Genomic DNA, 15,275 nt, shown 5'->3' with positions numbered 1-15,275 from the left:
CCAGAGCCTGCCTGGGTTCAAATCCCAACTCTAATTTCAACAGCTGGGTGATCCTGGCCAAAAGTACTGAACTGTTCTAAGCCTTGACTTTCTCATCTGTAAAACAGGTGTTGTTAAAAGAACTCAGTGACAGTCGATGGAAGTGTCTAGCACGGAGCTTAGAAGACTGTAAGCATGTGAGGCGTTGGCCATGAGCTCAGTGTGGCAGTGCAACGTAGACCAGTGGCCCTCACACTTGAGGTGCATCGGACTCCCCGGAAGGCTTGTTGAAACACAGAGGGCTGGGTACCACCCCGAGTTTCTGAGTCAGCAGGTCGAGGGTAGAATCTGAGAATCTGCATTTCCAACAAGTTCCCAGGCGATGCTGCAGCTGATGCTTTAGGGGCCATACTTTGAGAAACACTGGTCTAGAGGAGGGAGGACTCAGGTGTAGGATCTGGGAGCTGGGGCCATCCCTCAGTGTCTGGTGACTCTGGGCAGTTCATCTCTTTGAGCCTCCATGTCTTTGCTTGTAATGGGACTCTTAATACCCACTTCACAGGAATTCCCTGGCGGTCCAGCGGTTAGGACTCTGGGCTTTCACTGCTGAGGGCCCGGGTTCAATTCCTGGTCGGGGAACTAAGATCCTGCAAGTTTCTCCGTGTGGCCAAAAAAACCCCCAAACAAAAAAACCAACTTCGTGGGGTTGTGCCTGGCCTACAGCAGTCTCAGTATTTAGTTATTATTGTTTGAATTTTGGCTCAGTTTGTTGGCCCTTGAAGGATGGGTAGGATTAGCATGAGCAGAGATGGGCCAGGCGGGCTTGCGGGATGCTGCTGAGAACCCCAAAGCCCGGAGCAAAGGGCTGGATGGATCTGGAAGCCCCAGAGCAATGTGCTAATTCAGAAAGAACTCGTTTTCCAATTCTATGGAAGTTTCTATGTGGCAAATCCACAATTAACTTTGGACCCTGACCCAGTTGGCTGACAAGGTGACCTCTCACAGGGGAGGTGGAAAATGCTGCCTAAGAAAAAGGAAGCAGGCCCCACGGGGTTCCTATCACAGCCCCCGCGCCTTCCCGTCCCTGCCTGCCCACTCTGCTCCCGCGTGTCCACAGCCCCCTTTTGTCAGAGAGAAAGCCTGTCACCTCTGGACTCACAGGGGGATCAAAATCCCTGGGGCCCCTGGCCAGGCCGGGCTGCCCCAGGGCCCACGCAACCGTGTGCACCTGGGGCAGGGCTGGCGCCTCATAAGACTGCGCCCAGGGCTCAGAGGAGATTTCTGGGCCAGTTTGGTGTTATGACAGGAACAGCACGCAGACACCCCATCCGCGGTGGATCAGAGCCTGTTGACATTTAAGGGCGAGACCCATTGCTCTTGGCACAGGAACGCTGCAGGCTGAGTGTCTCAGGGGTCCGGGCCTTGGCAGGCTTTGGCCTGAAGACCAGCGGCAGCAGCCAGCCTGAGTCACTGGTTCCCTGAGGCAGGATACCCGGGGAAACAGGGCTCTCCCTGGACCAGGGGCACAGATTCACTGTCCAAACAGCACCCTCCTCACCCTCCTCCTCAGTCCTTGGGCCTGAAATCCCACCCTCAGAGATCCATTCTTTGATCTTTTTCAAAAAAACTCTTTGAAGTAACTCTTTCATATAAAAAATTCCCTGCTGTGATCATTTACTGTGCATTTAATGTGGGCAAATCACTGAGCCTGGCACTGTGGAGACCCAGGAATACGGAAGATGGATTCCCCACAGGAAAGCAGGTGGCCGGAGGGGCCACCTGGAGGGCTCCGAACACAGCCCAGGGTCTAGAAGGGAGGGCCGGCCTCCCAGGGGGCACGGGGAAGAAAGGCCTTTAGTCCTGGAGGGGGCAGGAGCAGGTGGAAGGCTGGGGCGTGTTCAGGGACCAGTGAGTCACGCGGTATGGCCCAGTAAGGACGGTGGGCCCTCAGCCCCTCCAGGGAGGGCAGAGGGGCAGGACGCCAGCTGGAGACGCAGGTGGACGCCAGCTGGGGGTTCTGCACGGCAGGGACCGTGGGCATGTGTAGGTGGGCTTGTCTGAGAATCTCCCTCCCTGAGAGATGGGCCTGGAGCAGCTTGAAGGGGAGCGTCCCCCAGGTGGGCGAGGAGACAGGTTCCCGGATGGGTAGAGAAGGGTTTCAAAGACCAGGGGTGCTGCTGAGAAGACAAACCTTCGGAATGTGGGCTGGGTCGGGCTGAGTCAGCACCTAGTACTTAAATGCCTCCAGGCCCACAGGTGGGAGTGTGGTCCTGAGTAGGAGGGTTTTCTCTCTCACCTCATCCTTGTTCTAAGGCTTCACAGCTTTCAAAGCACATTCACCCACATTAGTTCACTGATCTTTTTAACAGCACTTTGGGCTAAACAGGGCATATTATTCCATTTCACACATGGAGAAACTAAAGCCTAGGTGAGGTGAAGTTATAAATTCTGCTTTATATAAACCACTGGCCTTTTGGGGTGCATATCCGTTTCTGTTTTATTATTTATTTATTTACTATTTATTTTTAGATAGTTCAAACATTTACACGAGTCAAAATTCAAAATGTCCGGATGAAAGCTTCTCTGTCAACCCTATTCTTCCAGCTGCCCGGGTCAACTCTTACCAGTTTGAACTCAAGCCTTTTGACTATGGGTGTAGGGCCGTTTCTGCCACAGTGGGGCAGGGGCTCAGGACACAGCCCCCCTGTAGATTCAGGAAAGCCCAACATAAGTGCCACCCCAGGAGGGGTGTTATACCTCCTCTGAGCAAGTGTCCATTTGGTCTTCTTTCATCTGAGGCCACATAAATCTATCTTTAGAGCCTAAACTCCTTGGAGACAGGGAGTCTATCTTCAACTTCTGGGAGGTCATAGAGTAGGGGTTAAAATTAGAGGCTCTGGCATATAGAGAACTGGGATAAAAACTGTGCTGTGGGACAAGTTACTTAGGCTCTCTGAGGCCCTGTTTTTTCAGCTACGACAAGGATGCCCTCCCCAACTTCACAGGGCTGTGGGGACTGGATAAGATGACCTATGTCCCGTGTTTAGCAGTGTGTCAGGCACAAGGTCTGTAATCTGTAAGTGGGAACTGCCACCATTCCCCGTGTTCTGGGGCGCACGTGTGTCTGCAGTATGACAGACCTGGGCACCCTTTCACCCTTAATCCTGACAGAGAATCAGGGATCTCAGGCACCTCATCAAAGGCAAATCGGCGCAGTAGGTCACTCACATCCATGTACCTGAACCAATCGCTCGCTCTTCCTGGGCTGGGATCTGCCCTTCCCTTTTGTGAAACCAGCCCTCCAAAGGCCGGCTCTTCACTGTCTCCTTTCAGGTGTTTTTTCTGGGTAGTTGGGCATTTTGACAGAGGGGCCGACAGCCCACAGCTCCTCTGGGCCTATTTTGTCTAATGCCCTGAGTTTGAACTGATACACGGGGAAGCTGTCATATGGCTTTTCTCAGGGCTGACAGGAATGACTCACTGGAGGGTCACCCCTGCCCTGGAGCTGCCGAGGGCAAGTGACTCATGGCCTCTGCCTCTCAGAAGCCATGTCCTCGGCCCCTGAGACTCCAGGCAGAGGAGGGGGCTTCCCCGCTCCTAGATGGCTCTGGGTTGGAAGGGAGCCAATAAATCATTTATCCCACCTCCCTCGACTCGCAGATAAGAAAGGGAACCTGGTGATGGGAACAGGCACACAGCCAGCTTGTTGCAGGAGCAGGATTTGTACCTGCCGTGACTTCTGTGGTTCCCTCTGGACCGCTGCAGCTCCCCACCTCTGGGCCTTCCAACCACAGCGCCCTCACTCCTGCCTCGGGCTCCAGGTCCTAAACACTCTGAGCAGCGGATCCCGTGGCTTTTTGGTAGGACACTTACTTACCCCTTTGGAAGAACATCCCTGGAATCTTGTTTCCAAGAAAGGGCAGAATGATCTGTTGGAGCTGGTGTTCCCACGGACCTTAGGGTCAATAAACAATATAAAATTGTGTTTACTTTTCTTTTAAAAGAGTTATTCCTTTCCCATCCAACTCAAGTTTTGTCAAGAAACAAAAATATAGGCCAGCAAGGATTAAGGGATAAATAATTGTCTGGCAGAACAATGGAGCAATCCGTGACTTCAAGGGATGGAATCCACACCAGCCTTGGGAGCTGGGACTTGGCAAGCAAGCCAGAGCCCGGGAACAGGGAAGTCTGAGCGGGACGGAGGGCAGGGCGAGGAAAAGGGAGGGAAACGGCTGTGCTGGGGCAGGGCCAGGCGGGGGGCAACTCGGGGGACCCGGGGAGGGGTCTGTGGTGTCATCCCACCCCATCTCCCAACCCAGGTCCTCTGGCCGCCCAGAACCCCGGAGCCCGGACTTCCTATCAGCAAGGCCCTGCCTAGACGCTCAGCTGCCGCGGGTGGGCAGGTTGAGGGGCGCGCGCCTCTCCAGCAGGGGCTCGTCTCAGGCTTGGCGCCCCGCTGTCCTGGAGGAACAGTGCAGGGCGGGGGTGGGGGCCTGAGACATAGACACTGAGGGTCAGGGGTCACGGCAAGACGCACTTCAGACGGGAAAAGTCCGAGGCTCGGAGTTCTCTTTGCTTTGGGGAGGAGCCCGCTCACTCGGCCTCCAGAAAGGGATCTCCTCGGTTTGTGGATGTGGAAACTGAGGCCCAAAGTGGGAGGCCCAGAGCCGGGGGTCCCGGCCGCCAGCCCCCGGCCCACGCCCGGAGGAGTCAGACGACAACAGGGGCCTGGGCAGGCCAGCGCCCACCGCGCCCGCGCGCTCCGCAGACCCCCGGGCGCAAGGGGCGGACCCCGCGGAGCCGCCGGTAGTCCCGGGTGGGAAGGGGCCGGGCGGGGAGGGCGCGGGCGGAGGAACTGAAGTGACTCAGGCCGGTGCTCAGGCCGGGCCTTTGTTCCCGGGACGCCGGCCTTAAAGGGCCAGCGCCCGAGGCAGGAGCGCGCCCGGCGGCCTCCCCCCGCCCCCGCCCCCGCCCCCACTCCTCCTGGGGTCGCTCCTGGGCTCCGGGCTGTCGGCAGAAAGGGGGACGTCCTGCAGGATTCAGGGGTTCATCCAATCGAATCCTCAGGCCATAAGGGAGGGCCCTCAGGTCATTTCAATCATCCCTCTGCCTCAGGTCAGGGCTGCACGTAAAGTGGCTCAGAGGGATTAAGAAAACCCTTTTCCTGCTTTTTAAAGATACTGCCACGGGGCGACCCCTTTCTAGGCAGCGTCTCCCAGGGTCTCCCAGCCATCTGTCTTCTAACCAAGTCCCCACCCTGCAAGGTGACCCACCTATGCAGGCCCCAATATCAGGACTGGATCATTTGAACCCTCATTTGACACGCTTGGTGGGTTTTAGGCCTGCCTGGGCAGACCTGTGAACAGGCTCCCGTCCCGGGCCTCCACGGGGGTCCAGGTTTCACACCAGTCCTGTCCTGTCCGTGGATCCCTCGCCACTCCGCCCCGCAACGCCGCGCAGCTGGTACCAAAGTTGCTCCTCCTGGCCTTGAGCGCCACCACGTGGACACGGGAGAACGGTGCCCTGGGGGACTTAGAGGGGCCCCTGAGAGCTTCCCGCCACCACTCTCAGTTAAAGCAGCCCGAACTGGCACAAATCAGAATAAAAGCAGGCCCTAAATTAAAGAGGAGAGGATGCGGCCTGTCCCCTCCTGTGCTCCTGGGAACCCACATCCTCTGTGAAGCGATGGCCCTGAGATCACTTAACAACCAAAGCCCATCAGGTCTATTAAAACCTAGGAACAGCCGTCTTTGCTGAGGCTCTGGAAGACCTGTGCCTGTGATACCCACCCCTGCTACCCCTGCCTGCCTCCACGCACTATCTGCTTGATGCTCAAAAACAAAACAAAACAACGGAACACCACTAGAGGTTGGGATTTATGGTTTCATCCACTGTTCATATGCAACTTTTCGGAGAAGGGGGGGGTCTCTCCCTGAAGCTTTCTTAGTAATTTCAGTTTATCAGGTCTTGGACTTAGAGCCGGGTTTGGAAGGAGGAGAAAGTGCAGAGCTCGTCGCTATGGGCAAACTGGAGGTGGGGGTGGGGGTGGGGAACGGGGGCAAAGAAGCCCCAGCTCACAGCTGTGCCCGGCAGAGGCCTCTGCGTCGTGGAGAGAGCCAGGGGCTGCCCCATGGACTCTCTCTCCTTGTGAGGGCATTTTATACCCAGAACAAACATTCACCAGGTAAGCTAGGACCACAGGCTGTAGCCTCAGGGCCGACAGGGACAGTGTGGGCTTCGTGGGGTATTGGCCTTGGGATCCCTGGCCCTAACCAACCAGGCCAGCCAGCTCCAGAGAAGCCCAGCATCCAAAAGGGGCACCCAGAACCCTCTGAGACCTGCCCCATCCAACCACCCGCGCACCCGCCCGCTCAAAAGACATCCCATCCAGGCTGTAACAACTCCGAGGCCTCCCTTCCTCTCCTTTCTCACCCCCATTCTCCTTCATTTCCATGACAGCCTGACCCTAAATCAAGACCATAACCTTTCAGTGGGTCTCCCTGTCTCCGGGCCCTCATGAGCTGATGCATCCCAAGCGCCATACTAAATGAATCTCCCTAAAACCTACCCAGGTTCTCTTGAGTGACTGCAGGGTTGCCTGCACCACCCAGTCTGAATTTCTTGGTCCAGCGCAGAGGCCCACACCACAGGCGCTGCATCGTGACTCTCTCTTTTAGAGTGACTTCTCAAGAAGAAGAGCTTCGTTTTAATATTTCAAAATCAAATCAAATGTAAATTATGCTTCAATAAATTCTCACCAAAAAGTAATAGAAAAACCAACGAAGAGCTTTTGGCCAGTATGTTTTGCTGTGTGCGTGCATGTGGGCACACAGACGTGTGCCCGAGCAGGGCTGCGGCTCCAGAGCTCCCCACGAGGGCCGAGTGGGACCCACAGGCAGCTCCTGTTCCATTTGTGAAGCTCTGCACCCCACCTCGGGGCCGCATCGTTCTGGAAGAAGAGGTGCCTTTTCCTTCTCCAGCCAGCCCTCAGAGCTGAGACGCTTTCCTCTCGGAGGAAAAGAGCCACCCAAAGCCAGGCCTGGCCCAGGTAAAATGGCGAATAAAATGAGGACTGCTCGTTTACAAGCAGCCCAGACTCCTCCTCCCTTTCGATGTGTGAAGGTGTGAAGCAGAGTGACCCTCCATGAAACAGAAATTACAACACAGCATCATTTCCAAGTTCAAACGCACGTAAGGGTTTTCTAGCCCACCTCTATTCTTTCAGACCACGGCACCGAGAAGGGGTTACCTGCCCTCGCTTCCCACCTGGTGAGGGGAGACCTTTAAAACCCCACTCCTCTTCCCAGACTCTCAACCACTTTCCCTCCGGAGCCTCCCAGGTAAGCCTGTGTATTGTCCCCTACAGCCTGGGAACGCCAGCCCCAGGAGGAGCCCGCCCATCAACCTGAACCACTATGCCACCAAGAAGAGCGTGGCAGAGAGCATGCTGGACGTGGCCCTCTTTGTATCTAACGCCACGCAGCTGAAAGCGGTGCTGGAGCAGGGGCCGTCCTCGCATCACTACACCACCCTCGTCACCCTCATCAGCATCTCTCTGCTTCTGCAGGTGGTCATTGGAATCCTCCTCTTGGTCATTGGTAAGGAGCCCAGGCCTGGAATTGGCCTCGGGGTGGGGGGATGCCTCCCCGGTGGGAAGAAAAGCCCCAAGTGCCTCCCTGTCACACCCTGCATTTGCACAGGCCACCTTCTCAGCCATAACCTGCTGTTAGCCCTGTGCACCTTCAAATGCCCAAGTAACAACCACACAGTGCGGGGAGGCACCCTGTCCCACCTCCTGGTATCCCATCTAGTGGCCACTCCATAATACCTGCTGAATGACTATGCTAACTCATAGCAGCGTTCCTTTGAGCCTCTTGTGCGAGCGTGCATCCCTACTCTTAGAAGACCCAGTATAACTTCACAAATCCCGGCTCTACTGAGTACCACATGGATAGCCCACACCGGTCAGTTGGGGAGAAAGCATCTCAGCACAATGGCTGCCACCTCCCTTGATCTCTGAGGGACCAGACTTTCTCTGGACTATAGCGGCTGTGGTGGGGGAAGCTCCAGGCTGTGGCCACCGCCCCCCCGCAGACACTTACCTGCCACTCCCCCTTCTCCACAGCTCGACTGAACCTCAACGAGGTAGAAAAGCAGTGGCGACTAAACCAGCTCAACAATGCAGCCACCGCCTTGGTCTTCATCACCGTCATCATCAACGTCTTCATCACGGCCTTCGGGGCACATAAGACTGGGTTCCTGGCTGCCAGGACCTCAAGGACCCCTCTCTGAACACAGCCTAGAAGGCAGGTGAGGGAGGATGGGAGGTCCCCAGGTGGCCCTTCTCACCTCTGGGGGTTTGGGCTGAGAGAGAGAGAGCCTCGCCAAGCAAAAGGTGAAGAATATAGACCTGAGGCAGGGATGGGCTCTTGGAGAAGAGCTTGGCTTGGGACTCACCAGGGTCCCCTTGTGCTCTCTCTTCTTAGGCTGGGCTTCTCTCCAGCCTGGGCTGGGTGGAGGCTGTGGTTAGTGGGAGGAGGAGGGAGATGTGGGTTTTCTCCTTGGCACTGTCTGGCAGCCCGTACAGCTCCAATCGTGGTCCACGGGCCGGCAGCGCCAACAAAACCACTGGGAACTGGCCGGCAGTGAAGAGCCTCAGGCCCCGCTTCAGATTCAGATCTGAACCTGCACCTGCGTCCTGAGAAGCCTGCCAGGGCAATCGTGGGACACTTAAGCCTGAGGCACTGGTCTGACCTGCCCTCCTCACCATCTCTCTGCTTCCCTACAGGTTCTGGGCCGGCCACTGCTTCCTGCTCTCTCCCCCGCTGATCTGCCAGGCTGATGGGCACAGTCCACAGCCCCTGGGAGAGGTCCTGGAAGGGCAACGTAGATGCCCTTGCTTCCTACCCTCGGCCCTGGAACAAAGATGGGCCCTTTTACCAGCTTAAGTGAACTCATATCGGTCCGGTGTCCTGAGCTCGGACTGGGGTACCACCCACCTTCCTCCTGGCAGCACCTCCTGTACCTCAGGCATGCCTACCGAAGGCTGGGCCTGCCCAGCCTAAGGCCTCTGGTTCTGACCCCACCCCATTCCTCCGCTCCGCTCCAGGCCTGTTTTCCCTTCCTGTGGGATGGAATGATTTCTCTTTATAAAGGTTTCTGCAAATCCACTGTGAGTCTTTATGTCTTCAGCTGGGGAGGCTTGGGCACCCGGGCTGCTCTCTCCATCTGTGTCCTAGAAACGGCTCAAAGGAGCAACCCCTAGCCTGGAGGGAGAAGAGGCTTTTTTTTTTTTTTTTTTTTTTTTTGCGGTATGCGGGCCTCTCACTGTTGTGGACTCCCCCGTTGCGGAGCACAGGCTCCGGATGCGCAGGCCCAGCGGCCATGGCTCACGGGCCCAGCCGCTCCGCGGCATATGGGATCCTCCCAGACCGGGGCACGAACCCGTATCCCCTGCATCGGCAGGCGGACTCTCAACCACTGCGCCACCAGGGAGGCCCGAGAAGAGGCTTTTAAGTCATTCCCTCTCCTCTGGGTCCTGCTGAGTCAAATTTCCCGGGCCGAGTGCCTTGGGCTAATTACCATCTGCTGCATCAGTGGCAGACGAGTCATTTCTGGATTGGTGTGTGTACGCATGATGCTTTTTGAGAACCTACTATAGGCTGCCCCAGCTTTCATAGCAGCACCTTCTCTTGGGCATGAGTTTAAGGAATACAAACTAATTTTGATCTCTACCTAGACCAAATATGACTAGGACAGTACCTTTGTACCTGTAAAGCAGCAACAGGGCACCCCCAGCTCAAACAGAAATGACTTTTCGATTGTCTGCTCTTTTATTTTTATTTATTTTAACATTTTATTTATTTATTTGTCTGCATCAGGTCTTAGTTGCAGCACGCAGGATCTTCATTGCGGTGCGCAGGCTTCTCTAGTTGCGGCGCGCGGGCTGCTCTCTAGTTGTGGCACGTGGGCTCCAGAGCCCGTGGGCTCACTAGTTGCAGCACGCGGGCTCAGTTGCCCCGTGGCATGTGGGATCTTAGTTCCCCGACCAGGGATCGAACCCGCATCCCTTGCGTTGCAAGCTGGATTCTTAACCACTGGACCGCCCGGGAAGTCCCTATCTGCTCTTTTAGGATAAGCCACACCTCAGTTTCTCTCCACTGTTTACCCAACCATCCTTTCTCAACTAAAACCACCAACCTCCATGAATCTAGTGCTCAGAAAATGCTCCTCAGACAGGAACCAGGTGCGCCCCTTCGAGTAAACCACAGCCCAGGGAGGGCTGACCCCACCTGCCAGGCGGTGAAGGGTGGAGGGTCCCTGACACGTCCATCAGAGGCCTGACAGCTGCAGGACAGTGACGTGAACCCTGGGCCCAGCCCTCTCCCACCCTGATGGGCAAGAGGAAAACACAAGAGCGTTTTGTTTTCTGAGAAGATGCTGTATTCAATGCTTTCCCTCCCCCACCCTACACATTTCCCTACAGAGTAGGGGCTGTGCCAGGCCCTCTCCATTAAGGCAGGCGGTGTGGAGGTAACAAACATCAAACACAAGGCACTGGCTGGGGCAGAGGGGGTGATGGATCAGGCAGGGGAGGCTGGGCGGGCTCCCGTCGTCAGGAGGGGTGGGGAGGCTGGGCGGGCTCCTGTCGTCAGGAGGGGTGAAGCGGGAGGGCTGTCTGGGTAGATTTGGGCCTTGCAGGGCGATGCCCAGGGATGCGAGTGGCCCCAGAAAGAAACCTGGCACCGCAGCCAGCCAACTGCCACTCTCACCTACTCCCTACAGCCCTTTTCCCAAGGCACGGAGCCTGAGCAGGGACCATAAAAAGCCACGGCCTGAGGGCAGATATGGCCTCCGTAAACCACAGTCTATGAATTGAAAAGCCTGTGTCCTTCCTGATTTCTTAAGAGGGAGGCAGGGATTCTCTTCAACCTCCAGAAGGTTCTCGAGGGGCTCCATTCTCCCACACGTCAAGTTCATGCTCTTGGTGAATGCAGGGCCCACCAAGTAGACCCTGCAGCTCCACGTGCTGTGACTTGGACTCCGCCACAGCACGGAGCCTGGGCCCAGCTGACTGGCCCCCTGGGCCCTGCTGCACCTCCCCCTACGCCCTTCCTCACAGACACCGGGCTTCGAGATGCAGCGTGCGATGCACCGTTGGTGAATCAGAGCGCGGCAGAGGCAGCAGTGGTAGACGAATCCCCAGCCACGAAGGCGTCTGGGATCATTAGTGCAAGAGAAGTGCGTGGTCGTAGGTGACAGAGGGTGCCCCAGACTACGATGGTCAGGGGCTGTGTTCCCTGAAACGGCTTCACGTTTCACCCTCCGGCCCTGCTCCCTTCCACGTGAGGAAGTAGTCCAGAGCGATGCCCTCGCCTCCCCAGACCTTCCCCCGGGGTCCCTGTTCCCTAGTTCCGAGTGTCTTCCTCCTCGTCTTCCCCACCGGGCCGGCCTGGGGCCCCCTCTGCAGGAGGGAGCTGGGCTGTGAGGACTCAAGCTTCCCACTTCCCTTCTCATCCCTTCCCGCTGGATCCCACCCCTCCTCTCACCCTCTCCCGGCTCGGCTTCACATGGTCCCCAAGGCCCAGCTCACAGGCCGCTGGGACAGAAAGGGGCTTCTCGTCCCTGCCTTCCCCACCTTGCCCATGATACACGGCCTATTCACCCAACACCAGGGGGCCAGGAGCCCCCTGCCCATCGTGACACCGGGAAGAGGATGCCAGTCTGGAGTTAGTGCCACCTGGAGGGTAAGGTTAATGCCCTAATTGGTGGCCAGCTGTCGGGTGGCCACCTGGGAGAGATATGCGTGTCCTGCAGTCACATGCCTGCGGGAGAGCTGAGAACGGCTCCACGTGAGGCCGGCTCCTCGGTTACAAATCAGCTGTTGGTCAAGGACCGAGGGACGCACCTGTGGGTCTGAGGTATGTGGGGCCCCCCTAAATGCACGACTGCCCACTCACAGTCAGTGCTGGATCTGGACAGTTACAGTTTTGGTTTTCTGCTAAAAAAAATAAAAACCCCAATAAAATAAGTCCAATAGGAGAGCTTCCCAGTCCACGGCCACTGCCCCCTGAGGAGCACAGGGTGGACGCTGGAAGGGACTTCCCGGTCAGGGTGGTGTCACCCAGGCAAAGGCTTTCCTTCCTCAACCCAGTTCCGCCGCCCTTCCCGGGAGCTGTCCCGTCTCTTTCCCATCTCCTGGCCCCAGAGGCCCAGAGGTGGGGAGAGGCCTTGGCCTCCTCCCATGGAGGACAGCTGCCGGAGCAGGGGGTGTCGGCTTGGAGGCCCCTTGGGCCCAGTGCGGCCCCTGCTCCCCGCCCTCTCCCCCTCCGGCAGCAAGCGGGCACTGGCCAGGCCACCGTGGTGCAGGGGCCGGAAGCGGTGGGTCCAGCGGGCCACCCCCGGGGTTATGGCGTCTTCATCTGGCGGCGGTTCCACATGCCTCGCTTGGAATGGAAGTGATGGAAGAAATTCCGGAGGGAGAGACGCTCCACTTCCAGGCCTGCTTGGAGGATCCTGGGTGGGAAGGGGCGGGATGAGCAACAGGTGCACAGAGGCGGGGGTGGGGAGGGGGCCCCCGAGGAGCCTGCCTTCCACGTCTCCGCCAGGCCCTGTCCCTGTCACCCTCTGGCTACTCCCCACGGGGCAGGGGAGCGGGTGGGGCGTGCAAAGAGAGCCAAAGGGCCTGGGCTGGAAGCCCAGCTCCGGACCTATGAGGCTCGGCATCTTTCAGAGCCTCTCCCTCTAGAAAAGATAACGATGGGCTGGATAACAGCGAGGGTGAGGTGAGAACCAGAGATGATGGAGGCAGGGGACGGGGCTGGGGGGTGGAGGACACAGAGCAGACCTCTCCCATCCCTCCCCGCCCCCTTTCCCTATGCATGGCCTGTTGGGAGGCCTGCGCTTCCAGCAGGTGGAAATAACTGGAATTTGGAGCCGTTTCTCTCTCCTCGGGCTTCAGAGGAGGCAGGGAGGTCCAGGACTGGTCGAGGTCTGCCTCTTGGCTGTGGTGGAGGTAACACCAGCCTAGGCTTCTGTCCACCTTGGGGTCTGACTGACAGAGTTTTATGGGAGCTGCGTTACCTAATACAAGCTCCCTCACCCTCCCTCCTTTGCACCTTAAATTCCCTTAGTATTGTCACCTTCCCTCCTGCCTGCTCTCTAGGGAAAAAACAAACAGACCGGGTTGTTAAGCCTCCAACAGCCATAGCTGTGAGATTTGGGGCAAGTTGTTAACTTCTCCCCAAGGCTCAGTTTTCTCACCTGGAGAACGGAGACAATCACACCTACCTCACAGAGGTCTGGGGAGGAATAAAGGAGGTGATGGATGTAAATCACCTGCCAAGTACAGGCGCCCAGTGATGGGTGGGTGAGGAAGTGCCCTGTCTCTCAGGAAGAAGAGCGTATCTTCCCTGTCAAGGTCCCCTCTCCCCCGGAGCCCCTGACCTTGCCTGTCCACCTCCTCTGGGCACTGTTCCAGCAATTACACCCTTTCTCTCTTGGATTTTTCCCCTCTCCCTCCTTTGCCCCCACCCCTTAAGCTCAAATCTCAAGGGATCGTCTGCCTTCCCTCCCCTTCTCTTGGCAATAAGTTCTTGAAGGAGGAATCTCAGACGAAGCCTCCACTTCCTCACCACCCACGTGCTCTGAAATCCCCTCACCCTGGGGTCCCACCGGCCTGCTCTCTGCTGCAAGCCCTCTTCCCACCCGCGCCCTGCCGGCTGCTCCTGCCTCTTCTTTACATACCACAGACCCTGTCCTCCTCCCCCCAACTCCCTTCTACCAGGTTCCAGGGACCCAGAACCTCCCGGATACCTGTTGCCCTTTAATGGTCCACACTGGCTCTTTTCCCGACCCTCTGCCGGGTCTCTTATCCACCGCCACAAGCTCAGCCTCCTCCCCAGCCGTGTTCTCCCGAGTGGGCAGGCGGGAGCCTTGCCGAGAACAGTCCCATTCACATCCACACAGCTCGGAGTCTGTGTTCTTCCCCCTGACAGTCTGCCAGGCACCCACCACACCCGCCCTGTGACACAGGCAGAGGCAGTACCCCCTCCAGTAGATGCAGTCTCAGCCAGGGAAGGAATCTGACCCCCAAGAGGCGGTGCTGGGCCTGGGGGGGATCGAGCCCTGCCCCCATCCCAGGGCCCCCCACCCCAGGTCTCTCAGGTGCCCTCGCTCCCCACTCACCTGTCCAACAGCTCCCAGTCCTCTCCACCCCAGCGGTCTCGGAACTCCTTGGTGTTCATGCCCCCGATCCTGTCCAGGTCTGACTTGTAGATGCCGAGCAGCCCAAATCCATTCACCTCCCAGTAGCCTGTGGACAGACAAGCTCCAGATGAGCTGACCCAGGGCCAGGAGGACAGAGAAGACTGAGGCTGAAAACTCTCATCTGAACGAGCCCCTTGCCTATTTGCGGGGGAAGCCCCCCGAGCTAAGGTTCCGGGTCCAGGGAAGGCAGCAGTCCTACCAGGGAGGGACCAAGGGCTGGTGGCAGCCCTACAGGAGGCTCTGACGGCAGCAGCCCCCGGGCGTGGGGAATCCTCCTCCCATCTCTGTATCCTCACACAGCGCGCCGTCTGGCACAGAGTAAGTGCTTAATAAAGGTCTGATGAACAAAAGAAGGGGAAGATGAGGCGGGAAACGCTCATCGCTGCTGCTGCGTCAGCTCAGCCCTGGGGGCACTTCTCTGCGGTCTGTCCAGGGCGGGCAGGGGAGCGGAAGGGGAGGGTGGGGAAAGGTGCTGCCATCGTAGGCATGACTATTTCCAGCTCTGGGTTAAGAAGCAAGGCAGAGGGGCCTTTCCTACCCTCCCCAGCCCAGGACAGGCTCACCCTCAGGCCACTGGGGAGTGGCACCGCAGTGCAGCCTCATGACCATGGGGGCGAAGGCCATCTTGCCCTCCACACAGTGCTTCCGGATGGTGTCGACGATTCCAGCTGGGAAGTGGATGTGGAGGTCGCAGAGGAAGATGATGCTGTGCGGGTCCTGGGGACAGAGGTGGGAGGGTCAGCAGCCCCTACAGACCCCGGCGAGGAGGCCAGGCCGCTCTCTAGGACAATCCTCAGGCTCTTTCCCATTTCAGTGACTGACAAACTTGCGTGAAACAAACTGTCGGATGGGTTTCCAGGGTACTGGGCATCAGGGCACTGTTCTCACCATCACAGAGGGAATCCCGACTCCTCCCCGACCTTTCATGGACTCCGAGGACCCCGCACGAACGCTCCCACCCCGGTACCGGGCCTGCGGCGCAGCAGAGAGGCCCCCGTGTCCTTGACCCTTCCTCCCCGAGGAGCCGG

General features: G+C 57.8%; 2 protein-coding genes and 1 long non-coding RNA gene across 10 annotated transcripts in view; 1 reads left to right on the top strand and 2 right to left on the bottom strand.

Annotated features, from left to right (window-relative positions):
• The window catches only part of LOC309811679, a 127,516-nt gene extending 122,716 nt beyond the window's left edge, over positions 1–4,800 (bottom strand). For all 5 annotated transcript variants that reach the window (XR_014295226.1, XR_014295227.1, XR_014295228.1 and 2 more), the window contains exons 1-2: positions 4,517–4,800; positions 3,857–3,934 (exon numbers count right to left, since the gene is read on the bottom strand). This is a non-coding gene — a long non-coding RNA (uncharacterized lncRNA). The remainder of the gene's footprint in view (positions 1–3,856; positions 3,935–4,516) is intronic.
• Positions 4,801–7,083: 2,283 nt separating this feature from the next.
• Positions 7,084–9,102, top strand: NINJ2 (ninjurin 2). 3 transcript variants are annotated; one of them, XM_082636339.1, is made up of 4 exons: positions 7,084–7,248; positions 7,346–7,577; positions 8,105–8,285; positions 8,768–9,102. In XM_082636339.1, exons 2-3 carry the CDS (start codon positions 7,424–7,426, stop codon positions 8,269–8,271), a joined length of 321 nt encoding a protein of 106 aa, XP_082492465.1. In that variant the 5' UTR covers positions 7,084–7,248; positions 7,346–7,423; the 3' UTR covers positions 8,272–8,285; positions 8,768–9,102. The 3 variants fall into 3 exon arrangements, with proteins under 3 accessions (XP_082492465.1, XP_082492464.1, XP_082492466.1); XM_082636338.1 differs by having other exon boundaries at positions 7,173–7,577; XM_082636340.1 differs by having other exon boundaries at positions 7,173–7,577; positions 8,105–8,289.
• Positions 9,103–10,467: 1,365 nt separating this feature from the next.
• Positions 10,468–15,275, bottom strand: part of B4GALNT3 (beta-1,4-N-acetyl-galactosaminyltransferase 3) — a gene marked incomplete at its 5' end in the record, with an annotated part of 95,013 nt that continues 90,205 nt past the window's right edge. For both annotated transcript variants that reach the window (XM_082635116.1, XM_082635117.1), the window contains 3 exons: positions 10,468–12,495; positions 14,167–14,293; positions 14,811–14,964. In XM_082635116.1, coding sequence (XP_082491242.1) covers positions 12,387–12,495; positions 14,167–14,293; positions 14,811–14,964 — 390 coding nt within the window. In that variant the 3' untranslated portion in view covers positions 10,468–12,386. The remainder of the gene's footprint in view (positions 12,496–14,166; positions 14,294–14,810; positions 14,965–15,275) is intronic.

Source organism: Mesoplodon mirus (assembly GCF_964341445.2).
Source record: "Mesoplodon mirus genome assembly, chromosome: 11".
Lineage (NCBI taxonomy): Eukaryota > Metazoa > Chordata > Mammalia > Artiodactyla > Ziphiidae > Mesoplodon > Mesoplodon mirus.
Note: the sequence above shows the minus strand (reverse complement) of the source record. Positions and strands in the feature narration are given on the sequence as shown.